Source organism: Ornithorhynchus anatinus, chromosome 8, assembly GCF_004115215.2.
Source record: "Ornithorhynchus anatinus isolate Pmale09 chromosome 8, mOrnAna1.pri.v4, whole genome shotgun sequence".
NCBI lineage: Eukaryota > Metazoa > Chordata > Mammalia > Monotremata > Ornithorhynchidae > Ornithorhynchus > Ornithorhynchus anatinus.
The window spans coordinates 5,854,145-5,871,890 of NC_041735.1; the positions used below are offsets into that span (position 1 = coordinate 5,854,145).

Below are 17,746 nucleotides of genomic sequence, written 5' to 3' on the forward strand. Positions count from 1 at the left end.
CACACAGCAGGCAAGTGGAGGAGGCAGGAATAGAACCCAGGTCCTCTGATTCGCGGGTCTGTGTTCATTCCACCGGACCGGGCCGCTTCATTCAACACATAACGCGCATGGACCCACCACACCAAACACACACCCAAACCGTCCATAACTGGGGGATGACAGATGGGAACAGGCCAGCCTATAACGGAGACTGAAATCAATCCAGGGGACTGAGCGAACGTTCACTCCGTGCAGATCACTGTACTAAGCGCTCAGGAGAGGACGATACGATAGACAAAGCGCCGCAGCAATGGGGGAACTTCCCCCTCCATCTTATGGAAATGTGTTGTGGTGAAAGTGAAGTTCCGGGCAGGTCGTGCTCGAGGGAATCCCCAGATGTAGGAGCTTCAGGGCTGGGCAATTCCCGGAATCCAAAGCCTTCGCCCCCCCATCCCCGGGAGGGACAGGGAGACTGGACAGGGACCCATGAGGAGGTGTCAGTGGTGCCGTAACACCTTCTGCTGGACACATGAGCCTAGGACTCAGTCAGGGACTCCAGATCTGGGGCAGTTCCATTAGCCTGTCTGACCAAGGGATCTGGGGCATTCAATCAACCAGTGGTATATATTGAATATTGCGTGCGGAGCACTGTGCTAAGCTCTTGCGACAGCCACAGAACCAAGCCCAAATCAGCCTTCTTTTGAGCTGGGCCCTCGGACCCCTGACTCCTCTCCGGCTGAAAGGTCGGGTCAGAAGAAGAGAGAGTCTCTTTCGGATGGAAGCCAAAACAAGGTATTTGGGCAGAGGTATTTGTCAGCCCCTCTCAGTGTCGCACCTGGAGAGCTTCCGGTCCTCTGCCAGCCTCGACTACGGGAGGGAGAGTCAAGCAGAGGCCTGTCCATTCCATCCCTAGCTTGGCCAGTGGCTAGCGAGTGGAAGGCCGCCTGCTACAAGTCAAAACCTAACCCTGCTGGACAGCAGCGGCACGGGAGAGAGTCGAGGGCGGAGATCCAAATTTACCGTGCAGAAGGAGGCGATGGTCAACCACTTTCGGATTTTTACCAAGGAAACTCTTTGGATCCCCGACCGCAACGATTGCAGACGGAGGTGGGGAGTTCTGAGAGACATGTGTCCGTGGTGTCGCTATGGGTCGGTGATGACTCGACACATAAGACGAGACTGATCTATTAAGTCTGTTAAGGGCTCTCCGAAGCCCTTAGTTTAGTGCTCTAAACTATAAACTCATTGTGGGCAGGGAATATGTTTGTTGTATTGTTACACTGTACTCTCCCAAGCGCTTAGTACAGTGCTCTGCACATAGTAAGCACTCAATAAATACAACCGACTGACTGTTCTGCACACAGTAAGTACTCAGTAAATACTGTTGATTGTTCTAAGAGCTGGGTAATACTACCAATTGTGGAATTTGTTAATACTACTACTAATTGTGGAATTTAAGCATTTACTATGTGTCAGGCACTGTATTAAGCGCTGAACCATTCGGGTTGGACATAGTCCCTGTCCCACATGGGGCTCTCAGTCTTAATGCCCATTTTACAGATGAGGGAACTGAGGCCAGAGAAGTGAAACGACTTGCCCCAAGTCACACAGACAAGCGGTGAAGCCAGGATTAGAACCCAGGTCCTTCTGACTCCCAGGCCCGGGCTCTCTCCATTACACCATGCTGCTTGTCTTGTTTTAGACCAGACAGTCCTTTTTTTCCATCCGGGGCACCGAGTCTCCCTCCGCCCTTGGGCTCCACAGCTCGGATGCTACGCTGGGATCCACTCTGGCCCGGGTTGGTAGTGAGTGGACCAAGGGGAGGGGTCCAGGGATTCCCCACCAGAGGAAGGCTCTTGGGATTGTGCAAAGACTTTCACAAGATGGCAGCGATGATATCATCACATTATGTCGTGTGCCCGGCGTATAGCCTTGGACGTCCCTTGCATCTGCTAGCCCGGTGTCCACAAGGGCCACCGGTGGCCTCCCTGGGGCGGAACTCTCCCGGACTCGGTAGTCCCAGGCCATAGAAGTGAGGCCTAAGGTCCTGCCCCTGCCCATTCCTCCAATTTCCCACCACCGCCCAGAGGAGGGATCTGTTGGAGCCCCCAACCCCCTCCAGCTGGGCACATGAGAGGAGAGAGGGAGAGAGGACCGAGACCGAGTGCGGGTCCTTTGGTTTGTTTGATGGTACTTGTTAAGGGCTTACTATGTGTCAAACACCGTTCTAAGCGCCAGGGTAGGTAAAAGTTAATTAGTTCGGACACAGTCCTCATGGAGGGCTAGAGCCCGTTGTTGGATAGGGGTTGTCTCTATGTGTTCCCGAATTGTACTTCCCGAGTGCTTAGTACAGTGCTCGATAAATACGATTGAAAGAGTGAATGGAGGATCACAGCCTTAAATAGAAAGGAGAGCAGGTACTGAATCCCCTTTCCCCTGAGGAAATCGAGGCACAGAAGAGTTAAGTGACTTGCCCAGGATCACACAAGCAAGCAGTTGGCGGAGCAGTTGCCGGAGCTGGGATTAGAACCCAGGTCCTCTGATTCCCAGGCCCGAGCTCTTTCCACTAGGCCACGCTATTTCTCGGACTTCTGGGACTCACAGCCCTGGAGTGGGCCAGGATCAGGGGCGTTTGGGGATTAGCAGGGAGAGAACTGGAAGATCCCCCTCACTCTCTCCCCTCTCCTCCCCCACCACCCCCAACCCTCCCGACATCATCCATCTTCATCTCTTCCCCACCCGGAGCTAGATACACAGTCACCTTAATGAATTGCCGATCGATCCCCGCCACCCCTCCGTCCCCGAGTTTGCCGTTCCACGAACGAATCCGTCACGGGCCAGACGGAGCCGCAGGGACAGTTGGCCTGGAAGACGCCGGTGACCCGGGCCGGGGTTTGGCCGGTCACTCGTGGGCCGGGGGGGGAGGGCTGACCGTTACCATTATGGATGGAAGCGACCGTGCTAATGATGTTGGGTGACTCCAAGCTTCCGCCAGACCCCGTGAGTTGACTTGTTGCTCCTGGAGACGGGTTGCAGGATTGGGCGGGAGGCAGTCGCTGGCCTTGGGCATCGGGCCCAGCCCTCACCACCATAGCTGCCGGACTCAGCCCACCAGCTAGAGGGTTGGGGGAGCATGATCAAGACCCCCAACATGGCCTAGCGGATAGAGAGAGACCAGGTCTGGGAGTCAGAAGGTCCTGGATTCTAATCCCCTGTCTACCATGTGTCTGCTGTGTGGTCTTGGACAAGTCACTTCACTTTTCTGGGCCTCAGTTCCTTCATCTGTAAAATAGGGATCGAGACTGTGAGCCCCACGTGGGACAGGTACTGTGTCCAGCCTCATTTGCTTGTATCCATCCCAGTGCTTAGTAGAGTGCCTGACACATGCCAAGTGCTTAACAAATACCACAATTATTATTATTAAAACGTTTCCCTAAGGGCAGAGATCTGACTTTTTAATCAAGAGAAGCCCGTGGCTTTACAATACCCACCTTGGGCAGACTTTAGGGTCACCCAATCTCAGCTCTCCTTCGGGGAGGCGGGTCTTACCTTCTCCTTCGTCCCCTCATGGGGGAAATCTGACAAAGAGACGTTTTAGATTATGGCCCCAGGGGTGGAGCGGCCTAGAATGGAGGGAGATGCCGGCTTCCAAGTGCCGCTTGGTCTGCTAGGCCAAGCTGCCGCTCTTGTCCTCTCTCCGGAGCTTCGGCCAATTTGGAACGGAGTGAAAGGACTTCTACTCCTATGGCCTTAGCAGAGAGGTCAGATGGTCTGCACCACAAACGGGGAGGGGGTGCCTAGTCACCTCTGGGCAACCGAACGTCAGTCTAGATAGAGCAGAGGCAGGGGTGAGAGGAAAGGGTCGGTACCCCCAAATGTCCTGAGAGCACAATAGGGTGATTCAGAGAGGAATGGACTCCACAGGAAGGACTTCTCAGAGGTGCCCTACTTCAATAGGCCCCCGGTTCCTCTCACCCTGAAGACTTGCCCAACTGGCTCTGCCCCACGCCGCTCTGAGCTGCCAGGTCCGATTTGATTTCCAACATCCTCAGGCTGGAGGCTCTTCTTGCCTCGGGTTCAAATTCCACCGCACAGGCCCAACGGCCCCAGAGCAGAGCGGGGGTTTCCTCTGGGGTCCCACCACTGGACCGAGTCAGCGTCCTGACATTTTTGCCTCTTCCAGTAGATGTGAAGCAGAACCTTCTCTTCTTCCGGTCTCTGTCCGCCTCCTTGGTCTCAGCCCCTCCCCCAGGGGTATCCCACATCTGGAACCTCTCTGACTTTAGCAGCAGAGACCAACCGACGGATCCTACTTGAGGCAGACCTCTTGCCGGGGCCGTGAGGTGCTGTGAGCCCGGGATACTCCCCGATCCCCACCCGCTGGCTGGCTCACGGCTCTGACTCGCCGGAGCCTCTCTGATTTAGCACTGCGTCTCTACAGGGCCACTCACCCCGAGTCCTGCTTGGGGCTCCTCTGGTCTCTGCCTTGCCATTGTCTGTCGCTGATGGACTTGGTGCCGGTGGGAGCGAAAGACTGACTTTCCGTTCTGTCCCAGAGGAAGGGCCTTCTTCTAAAAATGACATCTCTCCTGCCTCTGGCCACGAGAGTTGGGGGGGCTTCCTGGTCATCAGGGTGATCTCACCTGGACAGGGAGGCTGGGAATAAATTCCCACTGAAGGTCACATTGACCACCACACCTGGGAGGACAACTCCACTATTACCACCCAAGGGTTCTGGACAAAGTCAGGATCTCATTTTCCCTATCCTGAGTCCCCGAAAGACGGTCAGGCCCAAGCCTCCCCCTTCCCTCCCCTTGGCCCCTTCCCCACCTAATGGGGTTGTTGCATCAACTCTCTCTAGCAGTTGTATTTTTCCTCTAGAAGTTAACGCACACACACACGCATTTTAAAAAGCAACGAGGCATACCCAGAATCCATCTGAACAAGCAAGGCATACCCAGAATTCATCTGAACGAGCACGGTAGACCCAAAATCCATTTGTACAAGCAATACAGACCCAGATTCCAACCATACAAGCACGGCATACTCAGAATACATCCGCCCAACCAGCCCAGGACCAGGAGGTTGTTAGGGTCCACGGGGTCTAGGGACGACCGCCTAATCTCGGGTCCAGTCCGGCAGCAATCTGCCACTCTCAAATCCGGCGGTTCCTTGTCCCAAAATCCTGTCCCTCTGGAAGTGGCCAACGGTCCTGTCGAGAGGTTCCGTTGAGCGGTGGTGGTAAGTGTCCTCTGGCGTGGATAAAGGAGAACCTTCCAGACTTTCATGGTCAGCGCGTGACAGTGTTCACCTGCCATGAGGTCTTCTTATTAAGAAAGACTCAGAGCGTTCCTCTGTTGTTGGCCGTGATTCTCCCCAAGAGTCACAGGGCTGGGGTTCCTGATTTCTGAGGTCCTCCAAGTGTTTTTCAATCCCTGATACATAGACTTCGCCCCTACTGAGTGCAAAGCTCTATACTAGGCACTTGGGAGAGAACAACAGAAGAAAGGCACATAATCCCTGCCCTCAAGGAGCTTGCAATCTTCTTCTAGAAGGTGAAAAACTCTGCCTTTCTCCCTCCCTTCCCAGCATCCCAAGCCCATCGGCCAACTCTGGCACTTCTGTACCTACTTATACTCATCCTTAGCACTTATATAAACGAATCGATAACTCGTATTTATTGAGCGATTCCTCTGTGAGGAGCCCTGTACTAAGCGCTTGGGAGAGTACAAGATAACATACATTTTCTGCCCACAACGAGCTTACACTCTGGAGGGGGAGACAGATATTCAAATAAATAAATTATGGATATGTAAATAAGTGTTGTGGGGCTGAGGGAGGGTGAATTAAGTGTGCAAATCCAAGTAGAAGGGTGACGCAGAAGGGAGTGGGAGAAGACGAAATGAAGGCTTAGTTGGGGAAGGCCTCTTGGAGGAGATGTGCTTTTAATAAGGCTCCGAAGGGCGGGTATGCAAGTTTATTCAATTACGAGTTCAATTACTTAGTTTGATTGCTCGGTAAGTATTTCTGTCCGTCTCCCCCAGTGGAGTGTAAACTCCCTATGGGCGGGGGATGTGTGATTGTTTTGTGCTGCCCAAATGCTCAGTAAAGTGCACTACCCCCAGTGAGTGCTTAATAATAATAATGATAATAATGATGGGATTTGTTAAGCGCTTACTAACTAGCACTAGCCCTGTACTAGCACTGACACTGTTCTAAGCGCTGACCACTACCCTCGTCACTATTACCACTACTTTTTGCTAAGAGGGCCCTGGACTACGGTTTGGACAGACTTGGGTTCATCCGTGGAATTCTCACTCCCCCTGAAAGGAATTCCTTCTAAGGGGGAAGACAAGAGCTTATATATATAGCCATTCCAGGTCAAGGGGTTAAAGGACGGAGCTTTATCCCCATTATCGTGCAGAGAAATACCTGAATTAACCATCCCAGTGCAAATTCCCATCCACTTACCACAACCTAGCAGGCTTATAGAACACGGTTATAAAAAAAAGACAATCAGCATTCCTTTTACTGGACTAGCATCTGTGGGTACTGACCCCGGTGAAGAGGCTCAAGGCCTCAACAAGACTAAAGTCGGTCTGCTTTATCTGGTGAGAGATTTCTGAGGAAATTTCAGGAGGCAGAGCAGAAACTAATATCTAACCTGGGGCTGAGCACAGTGTTTGGTACATATAAAGTGCTTTAAAAATACCATCATCATTCTGTAATTCCCCTGCCTTCTTGAGATTTCCTAACAGGGAGGAAGATTGAAGGGAAAAGGGGCCCTTGGGCCCTGCTGGAAAGAATTCCCCTCTGCTGGAAAGAATTCCCCTCTGCTCAGATTCAGTGTCAAACAAGCGCATCGATTACTCTCTGCAGGGAAGCACCATGGCCTAGTGGAAAGAGCACAGGCCTGGAAGTCAGAGGACCTGAGTCCTAGTTCCGGCTCCACCACTTGCCTGCTTGTGGGACTCTGGGCCAGTCACTTAATTTTTCTGTGCCTAGAAATACCTGTAAAATATGGGAATAAAATACCTGTTCTCCCTCCCTCCTCAACCGTGAGCCTCGTGTGGGACATGGACAGGTCCCATCTCCTTTAAGTGTATCTACCCCAGTGCTTACTACAGTGCTTGGCACAGAGTAAGCGCTTAACAAACGCCACCGTTACTATCACCGCAAGTCTCCTCCCCAACTGGAAAGATGTCTATTCAGAAACTGCTCCGCATCATCCAGCAATGCCCATTGATGGGTAAAGATAAATGGTATTTGTTAAGCGCTTACTATGTGCCAGGAACTGTACCGAGTGCTGGGGCAGATACAAGATAATTAGGTTGGACATAGCCCCTGTTCTACGTGGGGTTCACAGTCTTAATCCCCAGATGAGGTGAATGAGGCACAGAGAAGTTAAGTGACTGGCCCAAGGTCACACGGCAGACGAGTGAGTAACGGAGCTGGCATTAGAACCCAGGTACTTCGAACTCCCAGGCCCCGGGCTCTAACCGCTAGATCATGTTGATGGACGGATAGAGGCGCTCCCCGCCTACCGATCCCACCCTGGTCTTCCCGGAAGGAACTTTTACACTGACAGGGGACCCCCACTCCCCCGAAGTACCCTTTTTACCACAGTCCTTCCTCCCGCCTCCCTAAAACCCCAACCCCGACATTCTCATTTCATGCATGACTTAGTTGCATTTCCATGCTGCCCCTGCCCACCCGGGTGGGAGAGGAGACCCTTCCGCAGATTAATCAGGTTCACCTGGGACGGCACGGGGGAGATTAGCCCAAGAGAGGAAGGAAACGGTCATCGAGCTCCATCCCTCCCAGGCCCCAAGGCCCCCCCTCCCCCCCCAGGCTCCGTCCTATCTGAACGCCCGGCTCTCGGCCGGGGCGGTCTTCGGGCAGCCGTTGGGCCCCTCGAGGTCCGGGGGGAGGTCGTGGTCAGAGCTGTGGTGGGACCTGTCCCTCATGACGCTGTAGAGGACGGGGACGTCGCACCGGGCCGGGGTCTTGGGCTGCCGCTTCCGCCGCCCGCCCTCGCACCCGCACAGCCTCTGGAAGGCCGCCCGGAACTTCTGAGACATCAGGTTGTAGATGATGGGGTTGATGGCGCTGTTCAGGTAGATGCAGAGCCGGCAGAAAAGCAGGAACCAGATGTTCAGGTAGGGGCTGTTGAGGAAGGAGTTGACCACCACCAAAGTGCGGTAGGGCAACCAGAGCAGGGCGAAGAGGATCACCACCACGGCCAGCATTTTGGTGACCTGCGGGTTGAGAGAGGGAAGTGAAACTGTGATCAGTCGATCAATCAGTAGTAGTTATTGAGCGCTTACTATGCACAGAGCACTGTTAATACAAATAATAATTATGGTACTCGTTAAGCGCTGACTATGTGTCAGGCTGCGTGCTAAGCGCTGGGGTGGATACAGCAGACGGGGCTGGACACAGTCCCTATCCCATGTGGGACTCACGGTCTCATTTTTACAGATGAGGTAACTGAGGCCCAGAAAAGTGAAATGACTTGCCCAAGGTCACACAGCAGACAAGTGGAGAAGCCAGAATTAGAACCCTGTTCTAAGCGCTTGGGAGACTACAAGAGAAAATAGCGGACACTTTCTCTGCCTATAATGAGTTTACAGTCTAGAGGGCTACCTGCGTGACAACGTCTGGAGTGAGAATTTTTATTTTCAAGCTGGATTTTTTTCATTTGAAATTACTTGTCCACTGGTATACCACAATTAATCACAAAGTACAAAAATTTTACAAACTCCATTGGGCCGAGAGCCTATGATGAAAGACAAACTTCAGCTAAAGAGGGAATTTTTTTTTTTAAATGTCGAGCAAACCTAATAATAGCAGCTTGAAAACAGGCATCTCTGAATAAAAAATGTTTTACCGACCCCACCTAATCATGGGCATCATCATCAGTGGTATTTACTGAGGGCATACTGGGTGTAGAACACTGTAGTAAGCGCTTGGGAAAGTATAATTACGGCGCCGCCCACAGAGAGCGTACAGTCTAGAGGGGCAGACAGACATCGATATAAATTCATTACCAATATGTACATAAGTATTGTAGGGCTGAGGGTAGGGTGAATATCAAGTGCCCAATGGTCACATAACCAAGGACACAGGCAACGCAGAAGGGAGAGGGAGCTGGGGGAAAGAGGGTTAAATCCGGGAAGGTCTCTCGGAGGAGATGTGACCTACCTGGGCCTCACTTTTTATATTACGCCTTCCAGGAGCAGGTGATGATGTCTTGAGGTCTTATTCCACACCCCTCACCCACCCCTCACCCCCCAATTCCCCTTTTATGATGCTATAATTGTAACTGTGATTTGGAGACTGAAGTCAATCGCTTAAGCAGTCGATCAGTAGCATTTAGTGAGTGTTGACTGGATGCCGCGCACTGTACTAGGTGTTTGGGAGGTTATAATAGAGTGAGCAAACACGATTCCTACCCTTCAGGAGCTTACAGTGTAGCAGGGGAGAATGGAGGAAGTAATCAGATGTACAAGATAGGTGGAGTTGTATCACGTATCTTTATACTTGTTTTCCCCTCTCGGGGTTGCACCTGGATAGTTTCCAGTCCTCTACCAGTCTTGATTAAGGGAGGGAGAGTCAAGCAGAGCCATACCCGTTCCATTCCTAGCTTGGGCAGAGGCTAGTGAGTGGCAGACCATCTGCTACAAGTCCAAACTCACCGGTGCTGGGCAGCAGCAGCATGGAAGAGAGTCAAAGATGAAGACTCAAGTTTACTGTGTGGAAGGAGGCAGTGGTCAACCACTCGCAGATTTTTACCAAGAAAACTCTATGGATCCACTACCAGAATGATGACAGATGGAGGTGGGGCATTCTAGGAGATTTGTGTTCACGACGTCACTACGGGTTGGAGTTGACTCGACCGCATAAGATAAGACATGCTTGTTTGCGTCCCCTACTTGAGATTTATTTTAATGTCTGCCTCCCCTGTTAGATTGTAAGCTCCTTGAGGGCAAGGATCATGTCTACTTACTGTACTGTACTCTCCTGAGTGCTTAGTTCAGTTTCCTGCAAATAAGCACTCATTAAATACTATTGGTTGGTTGATTAATGGTGTGGGAGTTGGGAGAGATTAGAAATCAACGAAGGAAAAGACGGTATAATAATGACAGTGTTAGTAGTGATGAATAATAATTGGAGTATTTGTTAAATGGTTACTATGTGCCAAGCAGTATACTAAACGCTGGAGTAGAAACAGAATAATTAGGTCAGGCACAGTCACTCTCCCTGTCTGCCTAAGGGGGAAGGAGAATAGGTATTGAATCCCCATTTTGCAGATGAGGAAACTGACACACTGAGAAGTTGAGACTTGCCCAAAGTCACTCAGCCGGCATGTGACAGAGATGGGATTAGAACCCAGGACTCCTGATTCAGAATGCCTAGGTTCTAGTCCTAGCTCTGCTGCTGACCTGAGGCATATTAAATTTCCCTCCCATCTTCACTTCCATCCTTGGATAGCCAGGTTCTTTCTCTCCCCCACCCCTTGGCCAATTGTTTCCTTCTTGGGGGACTGTGGAGAAGGAATGTGGGTGCCCTCAAATCCCATGAGGATAGTTGGCAAGGAAGGCAACCTTCCTATCCCATCATCACCACCATCATCATCATCAGTAGTATCTGTTGAACATTCACCATAAGTTGAGCACTGCACTATGTTCTTGGGACAGTACCGTACAGTTCGTTGACATGATCCCTCCTCTCAAGAGTCTCTCTTAAATTTACAATCTATCTTCATCAAGCATATTTCAGTGTCTATTTTGGGAAACAGAATACGGGATGGCTAGCTGAGTTGGTTGGATTGGTGGGTGAGTGGATGGATGGATGGATGGATGAATAGGTGGGTGGGTAGATGGATGGATGAATAGGTGGGTGGGTGGATGGATGGATGAATAGGATGGTGGGTGGGTGGGTGGACGGATGCATGAATAGGAGGGTGGTTGGGTAGATGGATGGATGAATAGGAGGGTGGGTGGGTGGACGGATGCATGAATAGGAGGGTGGGTGGGTAGATGGATGCATGAATAGGAGGGTGGGTGGGTGGGTGGATGGATGAATAGGAGGGTGGGTGGGTAGATGGATGGATGAATAGGAGGGTGGGTGGGTGGATGGATGAATAGGAGGGTGGGTGGGTAGATGGATGGATGAATAGGAGGGTGGGTGGGTGGATGGATGAATAGGAGGGTGGGTGGGTGGATGGATGAATAGGAGGGTGGGTGGGTGGATGGATGCATGTATGGATGGATGGATGGATGGGTAGGTGGGTAGGTGGATGGATGGATGAATAGGTGGGTAGGTGGGTAGGTGGGTATGTGGGTGGATGGATGAATAGGAGGGTTGGTGGGTGGCTGATGGAGGGATGGGAAGGAGGATGACAGAAGGATGAATGGACCATTTTCTTCATCTACCTGGCATTTGCGTATCCTGGCTGGAAGATGTTACCATTTCAAAGAAAGTCATATGGATGAGAGCTCAGTGGCGCAGCATCATCAGCAAATATGCAGGGTTGCTGTACATAAATTGCTTAAATAAAATCTCCTGGAAGGAATCCTGAGACGAGACGAGCATTTAAAAAAATTAGTGAATCGGAGGCACCGATTTATGGGGAGGCTTGAAAGGATCTAAATCTATTCAACTCAGCCAAGTCAAAATTTAATTGAGGAAAGCTGACCTAGCTACACACTTGGAAGTCTTCCCGGCGAGTGAGAGAGGAGAGAGGTTTTCCCAGCTTCGCACTTTAGCCAACCCCTCCCCGCATTGCCCCCAAGGCCTCCTCCCCTTACTCTCAGACTGGAGTTTCTGAACCCACCCTCGTTGTCCCTGCCTCCCAACCAAGAAACCGACAGCAAATTAGAAGCAGCGGAGCACAGTGAGTAGATAGAGCAGGGGCCTGGGTATCAGAAAGACCTGGGTTCTAATTCCGGCTCTGCCACTCATCTGCTGTGTGATCTTGGGCAAGCCACTTCACTTCTCTGTGCCTCAGTTACCTCATCTATAAAATCCTCCCTGTAGACTGTAAGATCGTGGTGGGCAGGGACCGGGTCTGCTGACTAGGTTTTATTGTCCCCTCCCAAGTGCTTAGCACGGCGCTCTGCACACAGTAAGCGCTCAGTAAAACCGTGGACCGACTGACAGGTTGACTGAGGCAGAGGCAGTTCACCTGACAAACTGCAGGTAAGGTGTTTGGTGACTTTTGTCAGCTACAGGTAGAGCCAGGATTAGAACCCAGATAGAGGTAACGGTATCTAACACAGTTTTTACCGAGTGCAGAGCTGTACCGAACACTGGGGAAGAATACGCAGGTGGGAATAAAGCAGTTCTGACTCCCGGACCAGGGCTAGTGGAGGATGACTAAGAGACGGTAGAGGGGTTTGTCTAATGGTTAGAGCACCGGCCTGGACGTCAGTAGGACCTGGGTTTTAATACCGGCTCCGCCGCTGGTCTGCTAGGTGGCCTTGGGCAACTCATTTCACTTCTCTGGGCCTCATTTATCTCACCTGCAAAATGGGGATTATGAGCGTGAGCCCCATGTGGGACAAGAACTGTGTCCAAGCCGATTAGCATGTATCTACCCCAGCGCTAAGAACTGTGCCCGGCACATAGTAAGCGCCTATTGAATTCCAAAAAAATTAAAATATATATCCCCCCCGAAAAACTCCACTCAGGAATGAAATGAAGTGGGACTATGGAGTGGGACTACGGAGTCAAAGGTGTAGAAATGGAAACAAAGAGATAGCATAGAGGGCAGAGGCTTCGGCAGAAATTTTTCAAGCGGGAGGAGGAGAGTGAATCTGGACCCCGTTGAGAGAAACAGCGTGCTCAGCTACAGATCTTGCATTTTTCCAAGATTTTCCCTAGATTTCTTAGATTTTTTTTTTTCCCCAGTTGAATTAACTACTCTCCTTCAGCCACTCTACTAAGGACCAGGGAGAGAACCGTAGTTTCGAGTTGGTCGAGCTATCTCGGACCTCGAGGATAGTGAGGGGCCGAGGCGCAGGAGGGGGCAGCGGGCCAACTGCCCTTCCTGGGGAGTCACCGGTGGTCTTTCCGAGCAAGGGTCACCCTTCATGCATCCCCCTGCAAGGTGGCACCGGAAACACAAGCAGGCACCGGGGTGTGTAGGCGCACACAGATGCACAGACACATGCACACACTCAATCGCGCATGCACGCAGGCAGGAAGACAGTTTTTCAGACCCCTTTCGCTCGGTTTTGGGGAGCGGACCATCCTTCGGAAATGGTCTTTTTCCCTCCCCGCGCACCGGCGATCCCCCGGGCTCGGGGGGTCTCCAGGAAATCCCGGTGCTGTGGAGAGCTGCAGGGGGCCTAACGAGGGGCTTCGGGGGGCTACGGAGGTGGGGAGGGGAGCTGCAGGACCTATAGGGAGTGCAGGGGAAGGGGGGGGGGTGGCAATAGGGGCTACAGCGAGCCCCAGGGGTTAGGGGGGTGCTGGGGGAGCTGCAGGGGTAGGGGGGAAGCTGGGGAAGTTACAGGGGCTTCGGAGAGCTGCACTGGAGGAGGTGTTGGGGGAGCTACAGGGGACTCCGGGGGGGCGGTGCTGGGGGAGCTATAGGGGGCTACAGAGAGCCGCAGGGGCTACAGGGGATGCTGGAGAAGTTACAGGGGTTTCGGAGAGCGGCAAGAGTCTGAAGGAGTGCTGGGGAAACTCTAGGGGCCACGGAGACCTGTAGGGGACTCCGGGAGGTGCTGGGAGAGCTACGGGGGCTTCGGAGAGCTCCAGGGGGCTTCGGAGAGCCGCAAGGAACTAGAGGGGGTGCTGGGGGGCTTTAGGGGCTACGGAGAGCCGCAGGGGCTACAGGGGGTGCCGGGGAAGTCGCAGGGACTTTGGAGAGCTGCAAGGGACTGTGAGGGTGCCGGGGGAGCGATAGGGGCTACGGAGAGCTGAAGGGGAGTATAAGGGCTGCTGGGGAGCTATAGGGGCCACAGAGAGCGTGGGGGACTCCGGGGGGGGGGGGGCTGTAGGGGCCCCAGAGAGCCACGGGGGGTAGACGGGGGTATTCCCCTGTGTCTACCCCAGCGCTTAGAACAGTGCTCGGCACATAGTAAGCGCTTAACAGATACCAACATTACTATTATTTAGACGGGGCGGCGGGGAGTTATAGGGGCTGTGGGGGTGCTGGGGAGGGTATAGGGGTTACAGAGAGCTGCGGGGGCGGGGCTGGGGAGCTACAGGGGCCCCAGAGAGCCGCGGGGGACTCCGGGGGAGGCGCCGTAGGGGCCCCGGGGAGCCTCAGGGGGTAGAGGGGGCCCCGGGGAGCGGCAAGGGGCTCCGGGGGGTGGGGGGTGGGGGGTCGGAGAGGGCCACCCTACCTGCTTCCGAGAGGTCAGGGCGCCCTTGGTCCGGCCGGCCCGGTGGAGGGGCCCCCGGCCCTGGTGCACCGAGGCGGCGGCCCCGCCCGGCCGGCGGGGGTCGTCGGGGGCGGCGGCCAGGGGCCCGAGGAAGAGGATGCGGGCGATGAGGCCGTAGAGGACGGCGGCCAGGCCCAGCGGGACCGCGTAGAAGAGGGCGAAGTCCAAGAAGTAGATGGGCAGGTAGAGGGAGCGGGACACGCGGTAGCCGCAGACCAGGCGGACCCCGTCGGCGAAGGCCACCTCCTCGGTGGCGGCCAGGAAGAGCCAGACGACGCAGTAGCCCGCCGTGGCCAGCCAGACCAGGGCGACGACGCGCTTGGCGCGGGCCACGGTGCCCGGGCCCTGCGCCCGCATCGGGTGGCGGACGGCCAGGTAGCGCTCCACCGTGAAGGCGGCGATGGAGCAGGTGGAGGCGTTGACGCCCAGGTACTGCAGGTAGGTGATGGCCAGGCAGCCGGCCTGGCCGAAGACCCAGGCGGCCAGCACCTCGGAGATGTTGGGCAGGCCGGCGGCCAGCAGGACCAGCAGGTCGGCCGCCGCCAGGCTGACCAGGTAGCAGTTGGTGGGCGTCACCATCTGCCGGCTCCGGGCCACCACCAGCACCACCATGGCGTTGCCCGCGATGCCCACGCCGCAGATGAGCAGCACCAGGGCGATGGTGACCACCTGCAGGGCCAGCGGCGGGGGCGGCAGCCCGGCCGGGCCCGCCCGGGGGCCGTCGCCCGTCCCGTTCTCCATGGCCCGCCGGGGGCCGGGCCCGTCCGGACGGGGAGGCGGAGGGAGGACGGGACGGAGGAGAGGGGGGCCGGGCTGCCGGCGAGGGAGGGGAGGGGAGGGGAGGGGAGAGGGAGGGGAGAGGGAGAGGAGAGGGAGAGGAGAGGAGAAGAGGGGAGAGGAGAGGAGAGGAGGGGAGAGGAGAGGAGAGGAGAGGAGAGGAGAGGAGAGGAGGGGAGAGGAGAGGAGAGGAGAGGAGAGGAGAGGAGAGGAGAGGAGAGGAGAGGAGAGGAGAGGAGAGGAGAGGAGAGGAGAGGAGAGGAGGAGAGGAGAGGAGAGGAGAGGAGGGAGGGGAGAGGAGAGGAGAGGAGAGGAGAGGGAGAGGAGAGGAGAGGAGAGGAGAGGAGAGGAGAGGAAGAGGAGAGGAGAGGAGAGGAGAGGAGAGGAGAGGAGAGGAGAGGAGAGGAGAGGAGGAGAGGAGAGGAGAGGAGAGGAGAGAGGGAGAGGAGGGAGAGGAGAGGAGAGGAGGGAGAGGAGAGGGGAGAGGAGAGGAGAGAGGGAGAGGAGAGGGGAGGGAGAGGAGGAGAGAGGGGAGAGGACAGGACAGGACAGGACAGGACAGGACAGGACAGGACAGGACAGGACAGGAGAGGAGAGGACAGGACAGGAGAGGACGGGACAGGAGAGGACGGGAGAGGAGGGGAGGGGAGGGGAGAAGGGAGGGAGGACCCCCTCCCTGGCCGGCCCCCTCCCCTTCCCCGCCGCCCCCCGGGGGCGGCGCCCTGCCCTCTCCAAAGGGCTCACCTCCCCCACCTCTCTCTCCATCTCTCTCTCTCTCCTTCCCCCCCAGAGTTGGGGTCTTCGGGGAGCGAGGGGCGGGGAGGACCCCCTCCCCGGGTCTCTCCAGGTGTCCAGCCCGGAGGAGGAGGAGGAGGAGGAGGAGGAGGAGAGGTCTCTGGCCCGTGCCTCGCCCCCTGTCCACCCCGCAGGAGCCCAGCTCCGGCCCCTCAGGCCCCCCCGGGCCCTCCATCCGTTCGTTCATCCAACAGTATTTATTGAGCGCTCGCTATGTGCAGAGCACCGGACTAAGCGCTTGGAATGGACAAATCGGCAACAGATGGAGACGGTCCCTGCCCCTCTGACGGGCTTACGGTCTAATCGGGGGAGGACGGGCGGACGAGAACGACGGCGATGAATAGAGTCGAGGGGAAGAACATCTCGTAAAAGCAGTGGCAGATAAATAGAATCGGGGTGAGGTACATCTCATTCGACCAAATAAATAGGGCGATGAAGATGGAGACGGTCGAGCGGGCGAGTTCGGTGCCGAGGGGGTGGGACGGGAGAGGGGGAGGAGGGGAGGGGAAGGGGGGAGAAGAGGGTTGAGCTGCGGAGAGGTGAAGGGGGTGGCTGGAGGGAGCAGAGGGAAAAAGGGGGGAGCTCAGGGTGGGAAGGCCTCTCGGAGGAGGTGAGCTTTAAGTAGGGATCTGAAGAGGGGAAGAGAATGAGTTTGGCGGGGGGTGAGGAGGGAGGGCGTTCCGGGACGGCGGGAGGACGCGGCCCGGGGGTCGACGGCGGGATGGGCGAGACCGGGGGACGGCGAGGAGGTGGGCGGCGGAGGAGCGGAGCGTAGGGGCTGGCGGGAGAAAGAGAGAAGGGAGGAGAGGTAGGAAGGGCGAGGGGATGGACAGCCTCGAAGCCTAGAGTGAGGAGGTTTTTTGTCTGGAGCGGGTAAACCGAGAGGCAACCAGCTGCGGGGAGGGGAGGGGAGGAGCTGGGCCAGAGAGAGCCGGAGGCCGATGGCCGGGGGCTGGGGTAATAATGTTGGTATTTGTTAAGCGCTTACTATGTGCCAAGCACTCGTTCTAAGCGCTGGGGTAGACATAGGGGAATCAGGTTGTCCCACGTGGGGCTCACAGTCTTCATCCCCATTTTACAGATGAGGGAACCGAGGCCCAGAGAGGTGAAGTGACTCGCCCACAGTCACACGGCCGACAAGTGGCAGAGCTGGGATTCGAACTCATGACCTCTGACTCCAAAGCCCGGGCTCTTGCCACCGAGCCACGCTGCTTCTCTGTGGCCCCCGGGGCCCGAGGGGGGCCGGGCGGAAAGACGCGCTCCCATCCCGCGCCTTGGAAGGAGACCCTTGAGCCTCACAACCTCATTACCCTGTATCTACCCCCGGCGCTCACGACGGTGCTCGGCACGTAGTGAGCGCTTAACCAATACCGACGTTATTATTAGTCCAAGAAGCTTCGAAGGGAGAGGCGCGATCCCGCTCCCTCTTCCTCCCCCGCCTCCCGCCTCCCGCCTCCCGAACCCTTCCCTTAAAACCGGGGGGCGGGGAAGGCCCGCACCCCCACCCATCACACTCCCCCGGCGCTTCGGACGGTGCCCAGCGCCTAGAATGATGGAGATGAGATGATGCTGTCGGGATCTGTGAAGCGCTTGCTGCGGGCCCGAGCGCCGTTCTAAGCGCTGGGGTGGATACGGGGTGTTCGGGTCTCGTCCCACGTGAGTTTCGCGGTCTTCACCCCCATTTGACAGATGAGGTCACTGAGGCACCGACAAGTGAAGCGACTTGCCCAAAGTCACACAGCTGACGGGTGGCGGGGCCGGGATTGGAACCCATGACCTCTCTGACTCCCCAACTC

The 17,746-nt window shown here is 55.5% G+C and overlaps 1 protein-coding gene and 1 non-coding gene across 2 annotated transcripts; one reads left to right on the plus strand and one right to left on the minus strand.

The window, feature by feature from the left end:
• Window positions 1-796: 796 nt before the first annotated feature.
• LOC114814068 lies at window positions 797-934 on the plus strand. The gene has a single exon (XR_003761810.1). It is a non-coding gene; the product is annotated as a small nucleolar RNA SNORA7 (small nucleolar RNA).
• A 6,897-nt stretch (window positions 935-7,831) lies between these two features.
• On the minus strand, window positions 7,832-15,119 carry LOC114813764 (thyrotropin-releasing hormone receptor-like). The gene is made up of 2 exons (XM_029070627.1): window positions 14,340-15,119; window positions 7,832-8,237 (listed from the first exon to the last, which is right to left on the minus strand). Exons 1-2 carry the CDS (start codon window positions 15,117-15,119, stop codon window positions 7,839-7,841), a joined length of 1,179 nt encoding a protein of 392 aa, XP_028926460.1. The 3' UTR covers window positions 7,832-7,838.
• Window positions 15,120-17,746: the final 2,627 nt, after the last annotated feature.

What these genes read in the sequence shown, in the direction of transcription:
- LOC114813764 (XM_029070627.1), bottom strand. Translation starts at nt 15,119, where the DNA reads ATGGAGAACGGGACGGGCGACGGCCCCCGGGCGGGCCCGGCCGGGCTG. An exon ending in CCCTGACCTCTCGGAAGCAG is followed by an intron (nt 8,238 to 14,339) that starts GTAGGGTGGCCC and finishes CTCAACCCGCAG; the next exon opens with GTCACCAAAATGCTGGCCGT.